Genomic DNA, 15,652 nt, shown 5'->3' with positions numbered 1-15,652 from the left:
CGGCAGCTGTGTCTCAGCCAATCAGGAGGGAGAGCCCCAGGTGGCTGAGGGACTCGTGGACATCGCTGGACAGAGATGGGTCTCAGGTAAGTATTAGGGGGTGCTGGGGTGGCTGCTACACCCAGAAGGCTTTTTATTATAACACATAGAATGCATTAAGATTAAAAAAAAAACTTCTGAATTTACAACTCCTTTAATGTCAAGATATTACATGTGCAGGGAACATTTTGTTAGTGACTTTCAAGCTGCCCTTCAAACACACAATGAAATATTTGCAGAATTCGGTTTGCCAGGACTTGCCTTTTTGTAGCAGTGATGAAGAATCTGCCTTATACCACCAGCCGATTCTATAAATAAATTTAAATCTACGTCTCTAGACAGATAAAGAGTCAGGAGCCGGGGTATTGTTTTCTTCCTGCATACTACAGATTATTATTTAGAGCTAAAGTTTAAAATGGTAGTAAACTCAGTATTGTTTTTTTTTTTTTTTTTTTTTTTTTTTTAAGGGCCCCCTGCAGTGTTATGCCATTATGTGTTTCCCCTCTTTATTCTGTTTTAGATTTTAGAGGAAATCACTGGGTCTCAGGGTTTCGCAATGCAAACAGATCATAGCTGGTGGGAGGGGCCAGTAGGGTACTGTACCAAGATTCCTGAAAACATCTCAGCACCCTTCCTCAGTACTCTTCTCAGTAGCCAGTAGCCCTGATGCTAGCAGTAGACCGGCTCTTGGGAGGAGTTAGGCAAATTTCAAAATGCCTTTATGGGTAGATGTCTACTGTGGAGGAATAGGCATCCCTAGGAAGGCTGTATTTGCATGCAGAGCATGCAGACCACATGTGATACTGAGCCTCCATTATTAAAGGAGCTAAAATTCAGTGAATGAAAGGGATGAAAGGGATGCCTTTAGCGACCTTTTCAACACAGAGGAATCCTTAAAAAAAATTACTACTGGTCTCAGGGAACCCCTGCTTAAAATTATTGGAACGTGAAACATTAGTGTGATGGTCAGTGGGAAGAATGCGCCTTACACTTGTTGTCATTGCAAAGAATTACACTCTTAAAGATAGTTAAAAATTATTAGTGGGAATTTATCTGAAAGGCAGAACATGCTCTTTGCACAAGGAACCCCTAGCAACCTCTGGAGGAATCCTAGGGTTCCATGGAACCCTGGTTGATAAACCCTGAGCTGGATGATGTTCGACATGCTTAAGCCAGGAAATTTCAGTATAGAAGAGGAGCCTGTGCAACTGTGAATGACTGACATTAAGGCTGGAATTCAGCTTTAAAGCAGCTGTTTTTGTTGTCAATGTAACATTACATTTCAACACTAACCTGGGCATTAACAGTGCTGCTTCAGTTGTGAAATTCTGCACACCCACAAAGCTCCTTGCTTGGTGATTAATTCACTTTAAACATGCTCCATTCCTAATTGGCAAATCACAGGAAAAGTGTACTGGAGGGCAGGATTAGTGGGACTAGCACCAAGGAAAGACTGGCAGTGGGAAGGTAGAGGGGCAGCAGGGGAAGAGATTGCAGCTGGCAAAGGGTGTGATATTAGGGGGGCCAGAATGAGAGACTGTTAATGGCAGGTATGGCAAGGAGGGCCAGGTCCGCTGATAAGGGGGTAACACCTGACCCCTGTACGGGGTTTAGGGCCCAGAGCAGCAGGAATGGGCACAATTACTGGAACCAATCCCCCTGTGGCCCTCCCTGCATTCAGTTTGTGAATGACCAGGGTGTCCCTATACAGAGTGCTTCCTGTTCATGCACTTTGATGGATGCAGAGAAAGAATGGAGGAATCAGGGTCCTCAATCTCTTTCTCTGTCTCAAAACTGAGACGTTGGGGGGCTGGTTAGACACCTGATATATCACCAACCCCCACAGGGCTGTTAAAAAATTTAAAAAATAAAAAAAAATTAGGATTGTAAAAAATTAAAAAAAAACATAATCAAGGACTCATTCTTACAGGTATTCTGGTTGCATGAATGAGTCGTTTGTTCATGTGGGTGGAGCCATCTGTTAGACTTGGTTCATTGTTCCTGTGAGCTAGGCTGTATGAGGCCCCATGATTTCTAACAGCAGCCCTAAGGAGGGGGGAGTAGTTTTGGGATAGATTATGAAATGGGAAGAAAGTGGCAGGGTATAAAGTAAGAAAGCAAATTTCCAGCAAAGCAAAAAACACCAGACACTGTAATAATATGATCCCACATAGATAGGTTATGCAAATATTGTAAGCAAACAGATATTTTCCTGGCATATTCAGAAAGAATAAGCTGGCAAAAAACGATCGGACTGGATTGTAAACCAATATATACACACAAGTCTTTGCCACGCTAATAATTATTGATCATGAAAACAATGAAAAGGTGAATAAAAAAACTTATATAAGTCCCAAAATAAGTGAAATATTGTGAAAAGAGTCTAATGTGTGATGGAATGTGTGGTAATGTCAGGAGTGTAAGCTCCACCCTACGGGTTTTGTCACAATTGACGTCATCAGGGCCATCTTGTGAGTAACCATGCCCTCGATGACGCCAATTCTGATTATGGTGGAGCTTACGCTTGTGACATCACCGCTCATGCCTAAACGAGGATGCTGTCGGATCTGATCCCAGGACCGGTACTTTTTATGGAAACACTTGTTTATGTTATTATTTTGTGAGTGGCTATCTTCTTTTTTACTCAATAAATTGCTATACAGTTTTACACCATGCGTGTCCCCCTCTGTTCTGTTCTTTTGTATGTTACGATAGAGCACCCTATGTTGTTGCCTGGGAGACTGTAGTGACCATTGATAATGGAGAGGAGAGAAAGATTCCCATCACAGATGACACGCTGGTTGATACACCTTATTTGACTTTTTAAATAAAGAGTCCACGTTTTCTGGTAAGAGCCCATTTTGTTTTAAGATGGAGGTGCACTTAGGTGACTCACATTTTAGATTGAAATTGTTTTCTTCACATCTGATTTTCTCACCCATCCTGGATTCAATTGAGACTCTGATACTCTTTCTAATTTGATCTCTACACATCAGACAGTTTTACCATATAGGACTTATTTTGAGATTTATCATATGTTTTTTGGTTTAAATTTTTATTGTTTTCACGATCATTCATTATTAGCGCTGTGAAGACTTGTCTGTATATATAGGTTATGCAAGTAGCATGCAAGTTTCCACTAACCTTACTGAGCTGGGGGATGACCTCCCAAAGCAGGGCGTGCAGAGTACTCAGCTCTCGCCCCAAGTCGATGTAGCCCTCGAAGTTGCTGCTGTTGGTAAGCGCGTCCATGTTGGAGATCTCATACAGAAAATTCTGCATATTGGCCAACTCCGTCTCCAGGAATTCGTTCATGAAGGACATGTGCTCTTCCTTACTGCTGAACCTGGGGACAGTGACATCTCAATATAGTTTGATGCACAAAATGTTAGTTATTCATCATTTAGGTGGCGCCAGTCTCCTGCAACCCCTTACTGTCTGTCTATGAGGTACTGTCTGTCTGTTACAGAATTGTCATATGTAAAATTGTTCAGGTTTTTATCACTATGGATTTATACATTTATATCCTGCCTATGATCTGCTCATCAGTTATTAATCACCATGGTATTATTTGGCATATATTGCCATTAACTTTAAAACTACAAAAAGAAAAATATCAGATGCAGAAGAGATGCATCAGCCAGCATTGCTACACTATATGTACGCACATGAACTTTAATGGCATCCCAGTCTTAGTCCATAGGGTTCAATATTGAGTTGGCCCACCCCCTTGCAGCTATAACAACCTCAACTCTTTCGGGAAGGCTATCCACAAGGTTTAGAAGTGTGTCTATGGGAATGTTTGACCATTCTTCCAGAAGCGCATTTGTGAGGTCAGGCACTGATGTTAGATGAGAAAACCTGGCTCGCAGTCTCTGCGCTAATTCATCCCAAAGGTGTTCTATCTGGCTGAGGTCAGGATTCTGTTCAGTCCAGTCAAGTTCCTCCACCCCAAACTCGCTCATCCATGTCTTCATGGACCATGCTTTGTGCACTGGTCCAAATCATTTGGTGGAGAGGGATTATGGTGTGGAAGTTGTTTTTCAGAGGTTGGGCTTGGCCCCTTAGTTTAAGTGAAGGAAACTCTTAAGGCATCTCAATTCTTCTGGGAAGGCTGTCCACAAGGTTTAGGAGTGTGTCTATGGTAATCAAAAAAAACAAAAAATAAAGTAGTCGCTATACTCCTCAAAGTGAAATCAAAAACCTATATCTCAAAATACATGTGTTAATGCAGTCTCCAACCACAACTGTGTCTGTAATTTAACAGACAAGGAGTCACTGCTCAAGGTGGTGTAATTGCCTGATGACTCACACAGGTGCATGCCCCGGCTCGCCTCCGTGAAAACTTGATAAAAGAAAAGGAATTGGCAGCACTCCAGGTTGAGTCAAAATCCAGATTTATTGACTGGACATCCAAATATGACAATCGTGACAAGGTAGACGCGTTTCACACACTGACTGTGTGCTTAATCATTACTAGTTAATGATTAAGCACACAGTCAGTGTGTGAAACGCGTCTACCTTGTCACAATTGTCATATTTGGATGTCCAGTCAATAAATCTGGATTTTGACTCAACCTGGAGTGCTGCCAATTCCTTTTCTTTTATCATGTGTCTGTAATTTGGTGACAATAAAATGCACATACAAACAATAAATCTTATTACGGAAGGTATGTAAACATGAACAAACAACATGACATGTGAAAATTGTGAAAAAAAAATACTTGGAAAAAACTTAAAATGCTTTGTATAAGTTCCTAAGAAAAGTCCAGTGTTTTCCAAATGAGCATTAAGTCCCATCGGCCCTGCTTCTATAGGGTTATCCTGAGCAAAAAACAACCAGTGCTCCACCACAGGTGCCACTCCAAATAAGCTCACCAGAGCCCTGTGGTCACCAGGACCAATTACACTTTAATATTGAGCCCAATAATATCAGATGGGAAAGGTCACTCCTGCTATGACCATCATTTCTGCCTCCAACCGCCGGATTCTCCCATCAATGGATACACAATTCATCCAGAAAAAGAAATGACGGTAATCGTGCAACACAGATTTATTGAGAAAATATTAGTTAATTCGTTAATTTAAAACGTATCCTACAGTCAAATGCGCTTACATAGTAAAGTGCCCAGACCGGCACCAGCTCGACCAACTTGTTTGTAAAGTGCCCAGAAATCCGCCATATTACGCTGCACCATCGTTCCTCTTACCAAGCCTCAGTGTGCGTTTCAGTACACCCGGATGTGATCGCACTGACAAACCAAGGCAAACGAGCAACAACCCGACCTCAATGCATTTTGTTCAATAGCGTCATCAGGAAGTCCTTCGGGGATAATGGTTGTCCTGTGTTTGTTCATGTTTATTTACTTTCTGTAATACGATTTATTGTTTGTATGTGCATTTTATTGTCACCAAATCACAAACACAGCTATGGATTTTTGTACTTTGAGATACAGGTTTTCGATTTCACCTTGAGGAGGATAGCGCCTAGTTTACTTTTTGTTTTTTGATATTTTAGTGTGATTTACACCTAAAGGGGGCAGCTGTCATCACGTTTATTTTATCACAATACATTATATACATTTTTGTGCTTATGGATGGCGCCATTTATATGTTTATAGAGTTTTTAGTGTTCAATCAAGTTCAATCACATTTGTCCACCCCAAACTCGATCATCCATGTCTTTATGGACCTTGCTTTGTGCACTGGTGCTCAGTCATGTTGGAACAGGAAGGGTTCATCCCCAAACTCTTCCCACAAAGTTGGAAGCATGAAATTGTCCAAAATGTCATAGTATGCTGACTCCTTAAGGCTCCATTCACACCTGAGCGTATCGTTTTCATGCCTTTTTTTTAGCTTTTTACAGGCGTTTTTTTTTTTCCGGGCTTTTTTCAGGCGTTTTTTTAAGCTTTTTTCAGGCATTTTTTGCAGGTGTTTGGAGGAAGGCATTGACATCTAACAAAAATGCTTGTAATCAGCCAAAAAAGAAGCTCATGTACTTTTTTGAGCTTCAGGCGTTTTTCTACTGGAGACAAAACGATCAGATGTGAACAGGGGCCATTGAAATGAATAGGATTTTGCTTGTTGGGCGTTTTGAGACTTCAGAGATGAGCATTCTACGAGCTGAAATACGCTCAGGTGTGAACAGGGCATAAGAGTTCTCTTCACTGGAACTAAGGGGCTAAGCCCAACCCCTGAAAAATAACCCCACACCATAATCCCCCCACCAACAAATGATTTGGACCAGTGCACAAAGCAAGGTCCATAAAGACATGGATTAGGCTGGTATAGCTGCAAAGGGTGGGCCAACTCAATATTGAGCCCTAGTGACTAAGACTGGGATGCCATTAAAGTTCATGTGCGTGTAAAAGCAGGTGTCCCAATACTTTGGACAATATAGTGTATGTCCAAGTATAGCTACTTAACAATATAATATCTCTTTATTCATTACTTGAATCAGGTGCAGGTTCTCAGCAGACCATCACCATAATCCAACTGTCAGTTGTCTCCTGATGCTGAACCAACAAATCACAAAACTAGTTACAAAAAGCCAAAAATTGCCCAGGATTTACACAATCCAAAGGGAGCGCAAAACAAATGTCTAAGAGTCTAAAGTAATTAAATGATAAAATTGATTCATAGCAGAATAGAGCCAATGTGTTTTGGGGGTCAAATTCACCCGTCCTTTAGCAAAGGAGCTTCTTTGCTGCATTCACTCACACTGGCGTAAACTGGCCTCCTGAAACTTCCCAATCACTAAATCACAGTGCATTTTAGGCACTATCGGAATTTTGTAAAGTAGAACTATAGGCATTATTTTTTATTTTAGATAGAGTAAGGGAGAGTAAGGTTTACTTTTGTCACTTCCTGTCCCTTAGCCAAACAGGAAGTGCGAGGAAATCACTGCAAATTAAGGGAATCTCTTGGGGACCCCCCAGGTCACGGAACTAGTGTCCCCATTAGAAGATGTCCCCTCTATTACTTTTCAGGGGACAATCCAAAATCTGGGATTTTCTTTTACTTTCAATTTTAATGATAACGATACACAGGACAGATAGAGAGGGTGAATCTCCTTAACCAGTTCTGGACCAGAAGGATTTGCCCCCTTAATGACCAGGCCATTTTTTGAGATTCGGCACTGCATTACTTTTAACAGAAAAATGTGCGGTTGTGCGACACCATACCGAAATAAAATGTATGTCTTTTTTTCCACCAAAAAGAGCTTTCTTTTGGTGGTATCTGATCACCTGTGCGATTTTTATTTTTTGCGCTATAAACAAAAAAAGAGCGACAATTCTGAAAAAAAAAAAAAAAAACAATATTTTTCACATTCGGCTATATAACATTCCCAAAAAAAAAAATTTAAAAATCAAATTTTTTCATCCTTTTAGGCCAATTTGTTTTCTGCTACATATTTTTGGTAAAAAAAAAAAATCGCAATAGGCGTATTTTGATTGGTTTGCGCAAAAGTTATCTCGTCTACAAACTAGGGGAAAGATTTATGTCATTTTTATTCATTTTTTTTTTTTTTACCAGTAATGGCGGCGTTCTGCAATTTTTAGCGGGACTGTGACATTGCAGCGGACAGAATGGGCACCTGACATTTTTGACACTTTTGGGGGAGACCAGGGACATTGCTACAGTAATCAGTGCTAAAAAGATGCACTGTTACTGTAATAATGACACTGGCAGGGAAGGGGTTAACACAGTGGGTGATCAAGGGGTTAAATGTGAGCCTAGGGGATTGTTACCTAAGTGTGGGGGGAAGAGCTTGTGGAATGACCATAGAGACCTGTGATCCTATATAGAAGGATCACAGGCGCTCTGTGATCATTTCAGAGAGAAGAACGGTCAGCTGTGTTTACAACTCTCTCAGCGGGGAGCAATTGCGGGTGGCTGGTGGCAATTGCGGCCGCTGGCACCTTGTATCGGCATTCCCGCTGCCTAGTGGGGATGGGAGCACACCGCCGGCGGCATGTACTCGCCCCCCCAGCACCACATGCGCGACCGCGCAGATGAGCCAGCCTGCCGCAGTAAAACTGCGGCGGGCGGTTGGCAAGTGGTTAACGGGGACGAAAAACTGACAGTTCTTCTAATCTATTTCCCCTCCATCCAAAAATAAAAAAAAAGGTTTTGCCTTTAGTTATACTTAAAGCCATGATGAAGGGGGAGTGAGTTTGCCCACAAAATTAGTTGGTTCTATTCTACTATGAATCAGTTTTATCATTAAATTATCTTGCACTCTTGGACATTTGTTTGGTGCTCTCATTGGATTGTATGTAAATGGATTGAACTCTGGGTCCTTTCCTTTTCCCCTTAGAGGCGAATCTGAGCCAGTGACAATTTTAGTGACCCTTATGCCAGCCATAGACAGTCCGAATCTCAGCTGGTTCAGCATAGACCGGCCGAGATTCTAACCATGTATGGGCAGGCTGAATGTACCTACAGTAAGTTGACTGATCGATCAACTTGGGTACAACCAGTCTGCCGGATATTACATGCGATTATCACTAGCGGCTGCTATTGCCACTAGCAGTAATCACTGTGTTTTCCTGGCGGAGACGGCTCCTCCCCCGAAGGGAGGACACAATGGAGGAATTCCCCTGTCAACACTGTCTGTTTTGCTGGGGGAATCGAGGTGACAGGAGTCATGGTTGCAGGAAAGAAATTTGCTTGGTCTATGGCCGACCTTAGAAGATCCAAATTCAGCGCCCTATTTGTTCTTGTGTATAAAGCCCCGTACACACGCAACGATTATCGGCCGACCGATCGTCCGTCTTTTGTCCAGAGTGTTGTTTTGTTGGTTGGAATGTGCTCTAGACTGCACACGAATTTTCTCGCCCGACATAATTCTACTTCAGAAGTGATGTCATGTGTTGGATTGCTTTCTTTGTGTTCTTTCTTCTCTGAGCATGCCCAGACTTGCTCATTAGATTTTTCCCTGTCGAAATCTGTACTGACTGCACGAAAATCGGCCATGTTTTGACGGCAGACAAAAATTTTATAGTCTGCACACCAGATTTTTTTCGGCCGAAAATTCGGAGTCGGTTGTCGGAAGCATCATACTAACAAGCCGAAAATCGGCAGATTGGACGAAAATTCCCTTCCAATTTTCAACGCGTGTGTACGGGGCTTTAGTTTACTTTAAGGCCCCTTTCAGATGGAGAGGAATTCTTCAAGCGGATCCACCTGCTCAGTGGGGGGGGGGGGATCTCTCCGCTAATCTCCGCTAAGCAGGCGGATAACAGGTCCACGTCTGCCTTGCTATGCAGAGCGGACGCGGACACAGCCTGCTGATCTCTATTGGGTAATTGGATGTAAATGGACTGCCTGTCTGTTTCTATCCATCTGTCATCCGATCCAATTTGCTGGATGGATGGCAAACCTATCCCCATCCGTCTGCTTTTAGCGCACTGGATCAGATCGAATGGCAACAGGTGACAGCGGACACATGTCAGACAGGCAGACCTGATTGGTCCGCTGGTGTGAAAGGGGCCTAAGGGTCTAATCAGATCTGTGTGTTGTCATAACACATTGCAACTTAATGGGCTTCCTTCCCCTTTTAGCTGCATGCTACCCATATTTCCAGCTAAGTTCTCTCTGGAAACAGGTGCAGGTTTTTTCTTGAGCCCAGGTTCAGCTGAACTTGCATGATTTTAAGCGGGGATTTCAATCCGACTTCGGGGGGTGATTTCACAGACATCTGTGTGGGTTCCTGCACAAATGTCCCCCCAAATCGCCAAAAGTAGTAGAGAAACTACTTTTGGGAATCGGTCCGGCGTCGCACAGATTCGGCCAGTGCCATTGCCGGCAGTTGCCTCCGATCCAACATGCGAATGTGAACAAGGGCTGAAAGCTAGCTCAGTTGTCCAGGTACAAAGACTTCTTAAAATTTGTAAAGTTTTGTCAATTGCTGGTTCAGGAACAGGTGATGAGCCTGAAAACTGCACTATATAGGTTGGTTTTGAGGTTAAAACCTGCAACTGATTGAAGGGTGGTCATCGGTTATCTGATTTTTACAAAATAAATAAATAATTATCTCTGATCATTTACTGTAAAGATAGAATTTCAGGCACATAGAAAACACATTGTTTGTTTTAAATCAGTCCCATCTGACGGCTAGACTTGCATAAGGAGAGAGAGAAACATCAAGGCACAACCACTGTGCAGCACAACGAAGCAGGAACAATGCTGCATATTTTCTGAGCAAATATAGTGTCTCCTATGTTTTTACAAGTTATACACAAGAATAATATTGACCCAGTCAGTCATTTAAAAAAAATCAAGCTGAAAGTCCCCTGCAATGGAAGAGCTGTAACACTCATCTCTTTAGAGGCCCACGTGTCTAACCTTTTCTCCATTTCAGTGCTGCGGCTCCTACCAGACTCTTCAGCATTTAATACTTCCGGGAGTGTCAGATGCCTGTGCCCCCTACTGCACACTGCGGTTTCATCCTGCGACCCCCTACATCACTGCTGTGCCCTTTTTGTGAGCTGAGGGTCAAAGGTTAGAATAGGAAAGCAATATTCCCTACCAAATGTGTATCAGCTACTAATTCCCACATTGACAAAAAGCCTATTATATAAAAAGTGCAGCGCAATTAAAAATGATTACTCCATGGTATCCAACAAAAAGAGCCAAAAATATGTATAGTAATATTATTCGTGAAATACTATAAATGTGCCAAACATAAACAATCAGATATACCTGCTTACAATCTTCACATTAAGAATTTATAGTTAATAATGTGCTTAACACTAAAACCTGCGCATTAATGTTCCCAAAGTCCCAAATGACACTCACTAAACTCTAACGTACTTTAATATTCCAAAGAAAATGCTTTAAAAAAATCTCGTGCACTGAATGATTTCTTAGTCAGTTCCCCCTCAGTGGGCGCCGTCACCAGCCACACCACCGGCTCACCTTTAAAAGTTGACCTATAATTATAAATAGGTCAAAATGCACCTTGCCCCTTAATTGGGGTTTCGGATCTCCTCAGGACTCTCCAGATGTATCAACAGATCTCTTCTACATAAATTAACCTCCAGAACTGCCAACCTCCTCATTATTCCATATTGCTCAGAAGAAAAAAAAAAGCCATCATCGTCTAGTATATTTAGAGCCGGTTCACACTATTACGACTTGCCAGGCGACTTGGTCAGCCTGGCAAGTCGCGCACCATCGGGTCCATTGAGTAGTACAGGACCGGTTCTAATAGGAGCGACACAAGTCGCTCCGACTTAGAAAAAGGGTCCTGTACTACTTCGGGGCGACCTGGAGGCGACTTGCATAGACATTCATTTTATGAAGTCCGTGCAAGTCGCGCCGAAGTCGCGGTGCACGCGACTTCACAGATCGCCCCCTAAGTCGGAGCGACCTAATGTGAACGGCGGCTTAAACACTATACTCTTTCATATCCATGATTAAGTCATGAGGGGCGTGACGAAATGCGTTGAGAGTGGAGCTACATGACGTCATCATGTTTCCTCATTATTTCATATTGTTATGAAGAAACAAAAAGTCACCATCATGTAGTATACTTAAAAACCAAACCCTTTTTTGGCCATAATAAAAAAACCCAAAGGAAATGCACTCACAAATACAGTGCTCAACTCTCATGTGGACTGCAAATGATTTGCCACTTTAAAAGAACATTGCTCCCTTAAGACATAACATCAGTATCATCTCCACATACAAAAGAATCTCACTTCCAGGTTTTGGTTTAATGTGATGACGTCATGTAGCTCCACTCTTGACGCATTTCGTCACCCTCCTTGTGACTTAAAGCGGAGTTCCAGCCTTAAATACCTTTTTTAACTAAAAATACCCCTATAATACTAATCCATCGCCCTTTACAGAACCGCTATTCTTATACTTACAAGGTGTACAGTATTGGATTTTAGTCAAAATCTTACTTTTAAAAACGCTGTCTGGGGCACAGCCATCTTGGATGTGGGCATCTGAAGCCGCAGTGTAATCTGCTGTGTCCTTCTTCCTGATTTCAGGGAGTGTTCTGGGAGTTCTTCCTGATTCCAGCCTCCTGGGAGTGATGACAAACAACTCCCAGGATGCAATGCAAAGGTGGAAGTGATGTCGGTGGCCGTGGCCACAGAGGGGGGGGGGGAGAAGGAGAAAGTACAATCAAAAATGACCTGAAAATAAGGTAAGGGACCCCCCAAAAAAATGTATAATGCCCAATTGTTGATCAGCATAGCGAGCACTCCAGAAATCACTAAAGTTGCAAAATAGGCCGGAACTCCGCTTTAATAATAGACATCAAAGTGTATGGTGTTTGAATATACCACACAATTACACAATAATGGCTTTTTTTCTTCTTCTGAGCAATATGGAATAATGAGGAGGCTGGGAGTTCTGGAGGTTGATTTATCTAGAAGAGTTAATACATCTGGAGAGTCCTGAGAATATTTGAAGCCCAGATTAGGGGGCAGGGCACATGTTAATCTATTTATAACTATAGATCAATGTTTAAAGGTGAGCAGGGGGTGTGGCTGGTGACGGAGCACACTGAGGTGGAATTGACAAAGAATTCATGCAGTGCAGGGGATTTTTTTCAAAGCAAAGAAGTGACTCATGCTGATAGCAGAAGAAGGAGGCAGCAGACAGAAATGACAGTTATGCCCCATACACACATGCAGATTATCTGCAGACTTTTGTCTGCAGACTTACCTTTTCTATGTAGTGCAAGGGCCTGCCGGATTGCATACAAATTGAAAGTGTTTAGGTTTGACCTCATATTATATGGTTTTGGTAAGTCTGCAGACAAAAGTCTTCAGATAATCTGCACGTGTGTATGGGGCATTAGTGCTCTGGATTGAGACAAGAGCACTATAGATGGATATACTTTGTTCATTTTTTATGTCTGAGGTTAACAGCCACTATACCCACTTCTGGACCGGAAGGATTTTCCCACTTAATGGCCAGGCCATTTTTTGCGATACGGCACTTCGTTACTTTAACGGACAATTGTGCGGTCGTGCGGCACTGTACCCAAAAAAAATTGATGTCCTTTTTTCCCCACAAATAGAGCTTTCTTTTAGTGATATTTAATCATCTGTGCGATTTTTTTTTTTTTTTTTTTTTTTTGGCGCTTTAAACAAAAAAAGCGACAATTCAGAAAAAAAACTATATTTTTTACTTTCTGCTATAAAACATTCCCAATAAACAAAATGTAAAAATCTAATTTTTTCATCATTTAGGCCAAATTGTATTCTGCCACATATTTTTGGTAAAAAAAAATCCCAAAGGGTATTTTGGTATTTTATTGGTTGGTTTGCGCAAAATTTATTGCGTCTAGAAACTAGGGGAAAGATTTATGTAATTTTTATTTATTTATTTATTTTTTACTAGTAATGGCGGCAATCAGCGATTTTTAGCGGTACTGCGACATTGCGGTGGACAGATCGGACCCCTAACTGACATTTTTGACACTTTTGGGGGGACCAGTGACATTACTACAGTAATCAGTGCTAACAATTTGCACTGTCACTGTACTAATGGCACTGGCAAGGAAGGGGTTAACACCAGGGGCAATCAAAGGGTTAAATGTGTCCCTAGGGGTGCTTTCTAACTGTGGGAGGGATGGGCTTTCTGTATGAACACAAAGACCTGTGTTCCTAAATAGGAGAAACTCCCTGTGTTCATAACTGACAGAATAGCGGTCTGCCGTGTTTACAACAGCAGACCGCCTTTCTGTCTCCACGGGGAGGGATCACGGGCGCCCGGCAGCAATCGCGGCTGCCGGACCCGCTGATTGGCTTCCCCTGTGGCAAATGGGCATGCACGCGAGCCTTCAGCCCCCCGTTAGCAGTTCCGCGAAGTGACGTACAGTTACAAAAACTGCGGTGGGTGGTCGTTAAGTGGTTAGTGAATGTCATTTGGGACTTGATAAACATTGTTGCACATGTTTTAGGCTCCGTTCACATCTAGGCGTTTTGGGGCGTTTTTGGGGAGTTTTTCTGCTCTAGGATCAGCTCTCAAAACGCCCAACAAGACAAATCCTATTCATTTCAATGGCCCCTGTTCACATCTGAGCGTTTTGACGCTGTAAGCAAAACGCCCAACGCTCAAAAAAGTACATGAGCTTCTTTTTGGGCAGATTACAGGCGTTTTCCATTGGTTTCTATTCAATCTAAAAACGCCTGCACAAAAAACGCCTGTAAAAACGCCTGTAAATCGCGGTAAAATCACGGTAAAAAACGTGCGAAAACGCTACGCTCAGGTGTGAATGTAGCCTAAGTGTTAAACACATTATTAACTATATATATAGTTAAAGTGTTTGTAAAGTCAGAAGGTTTCTTTATCTTAATGCATTTTATACATTAAGATAAAAAGCCTTCTTTGTGCAGCAGCCCTCCTCAGCCCCCCCTAACACTTACCTGGGGTCCCTCTCTGACCAACGATGTCCACGAGTGTCTCAGCCGTCCGAGATACTCCCTCCTGACTGGCTGAGTCACTGCAGTGGCTCCATTGGCTGCCACTGCTGTCAATCAAAGTTGCTAGACAATCAGGAGAGAGAGGGGGCGGGTCCGGGTCAGGGCTCCGTGTCTGAATGGACACAGAGAGCTGTGATTCGGCTCGAGTACCCCCACAGCAAGCTGCTTGCTGTGGGGGCATTCAAAGGAGGGAGGGGCCAGGATCACAGAAGAGGGACCAGAGAAAAGGAGGATCCGGGCTGCTCTGTGCAAAACCAACTGCACAGAGGAGGTAAATATATCATGTTTGTTATTTTTATAGGAAAAAAACAAGAGTTTACAATCACTTTAATGTGAAGTTATAAACACATATGTTTGATTGCTTATGTTTATTTGGCACATTTGTAGCATTTCACGATTAATATTGCTACACATATTTTTGTTGATCCCTCTAGTGATATAAAGATTTATATAAAGGATTTAGGACCTCCTTCCTCCTGCAGGAGATCCCTCTAGTCATAACTAAAGATCAATATAGGAGAATCAGGACCTCCTCCCTCCTGCTGGTGATCCCTCTAGTGATAATTAAAGATCTGTGTAGAGAAATCAGGACCTCCTTCCTCCTGCTGGTGATCCCTCCAGTGATATAAAGATCTTTGTAGACGAATCAGGACCTCCTCCCTCCTGCTGGAGATTCCTCTAGTAATAAATAATCTTCTATATAGGGGAATAAGGACCTTATTCCTCCTGTCAGAGATTCCTCTAGTGATAATTAAAGATCTGTAGAGACGATATGGGACCTCCTTCCTCCTGCTGGAGATCCCTCTAGTGATATAAATATCTATATAGAGGAATCAGGACCTCCTTCCTCCTGCTGGAGATCCCTCTAGTGAAAATTAAGATATTTATAGAGGAATCAGGACCTCTTTCCTCCTGCCGGAGATCCATTTAGTGATATAAAGAGCTATATAAGGGAATCCGCACCTCTTTCCTCCTGCTGGTGATCCCTCTAGTGATAATAAAGATCTATATAGAGCAGTGGTTCTCAAATCCGGTCCTCGGGACCCACCAACAGGCCAGGTTTGCAAGATAACTAAATTACATCACAGGTGATCTCATTTGCTTCTCAGTGATTGCAGTATTCTAGTCTGCATCCCCCAAGGTAATACTTAAAATCTGGC

General features: G+C 42.4%; 1 protein-coding gene across 12 annotated transcripts in view; it reads right to left on the bottom strand.

The window, feature by feature from the left end:
• Window positions 1-15,652, bottom strand: part of SYNGAP1 (synaptic Ras GTPase activating protein 1) — a 643,453-nt gene that overhangs the window by 102,605 nt on the left and 525,196 nt on the right. For all 12 annotated transcript variants that reach the window (XM_082263688.1, XM_082263695.1, XM_082263697.1 and 9 more), the window contains one exon: window positions 3,184-3,385. In XM_082263688.1, coding sequence (XP_082119814.1) covers window positions 3,184-3,385 — 202 coding nt within the window. The remainder of the gene's footprint in view (window positions 1-3,183; window positions 3,386-15,652) is intronic.

This window comes from Pelophylax lessonae, assembly GCF_965119305.1.
Source record: "Pelophylax lessonae genome assembly, chromosome: 7".
NCBI lineage: Eukaryota > Metazoa > Chordata > Amphibia > Anura > Ranidae > Pelophylax > Pelophylax lessonae.
Note: the sequence above shows the minus strand (reverse complement) of the source record. Positions and strands in the feature narration are given on the sequence as shown.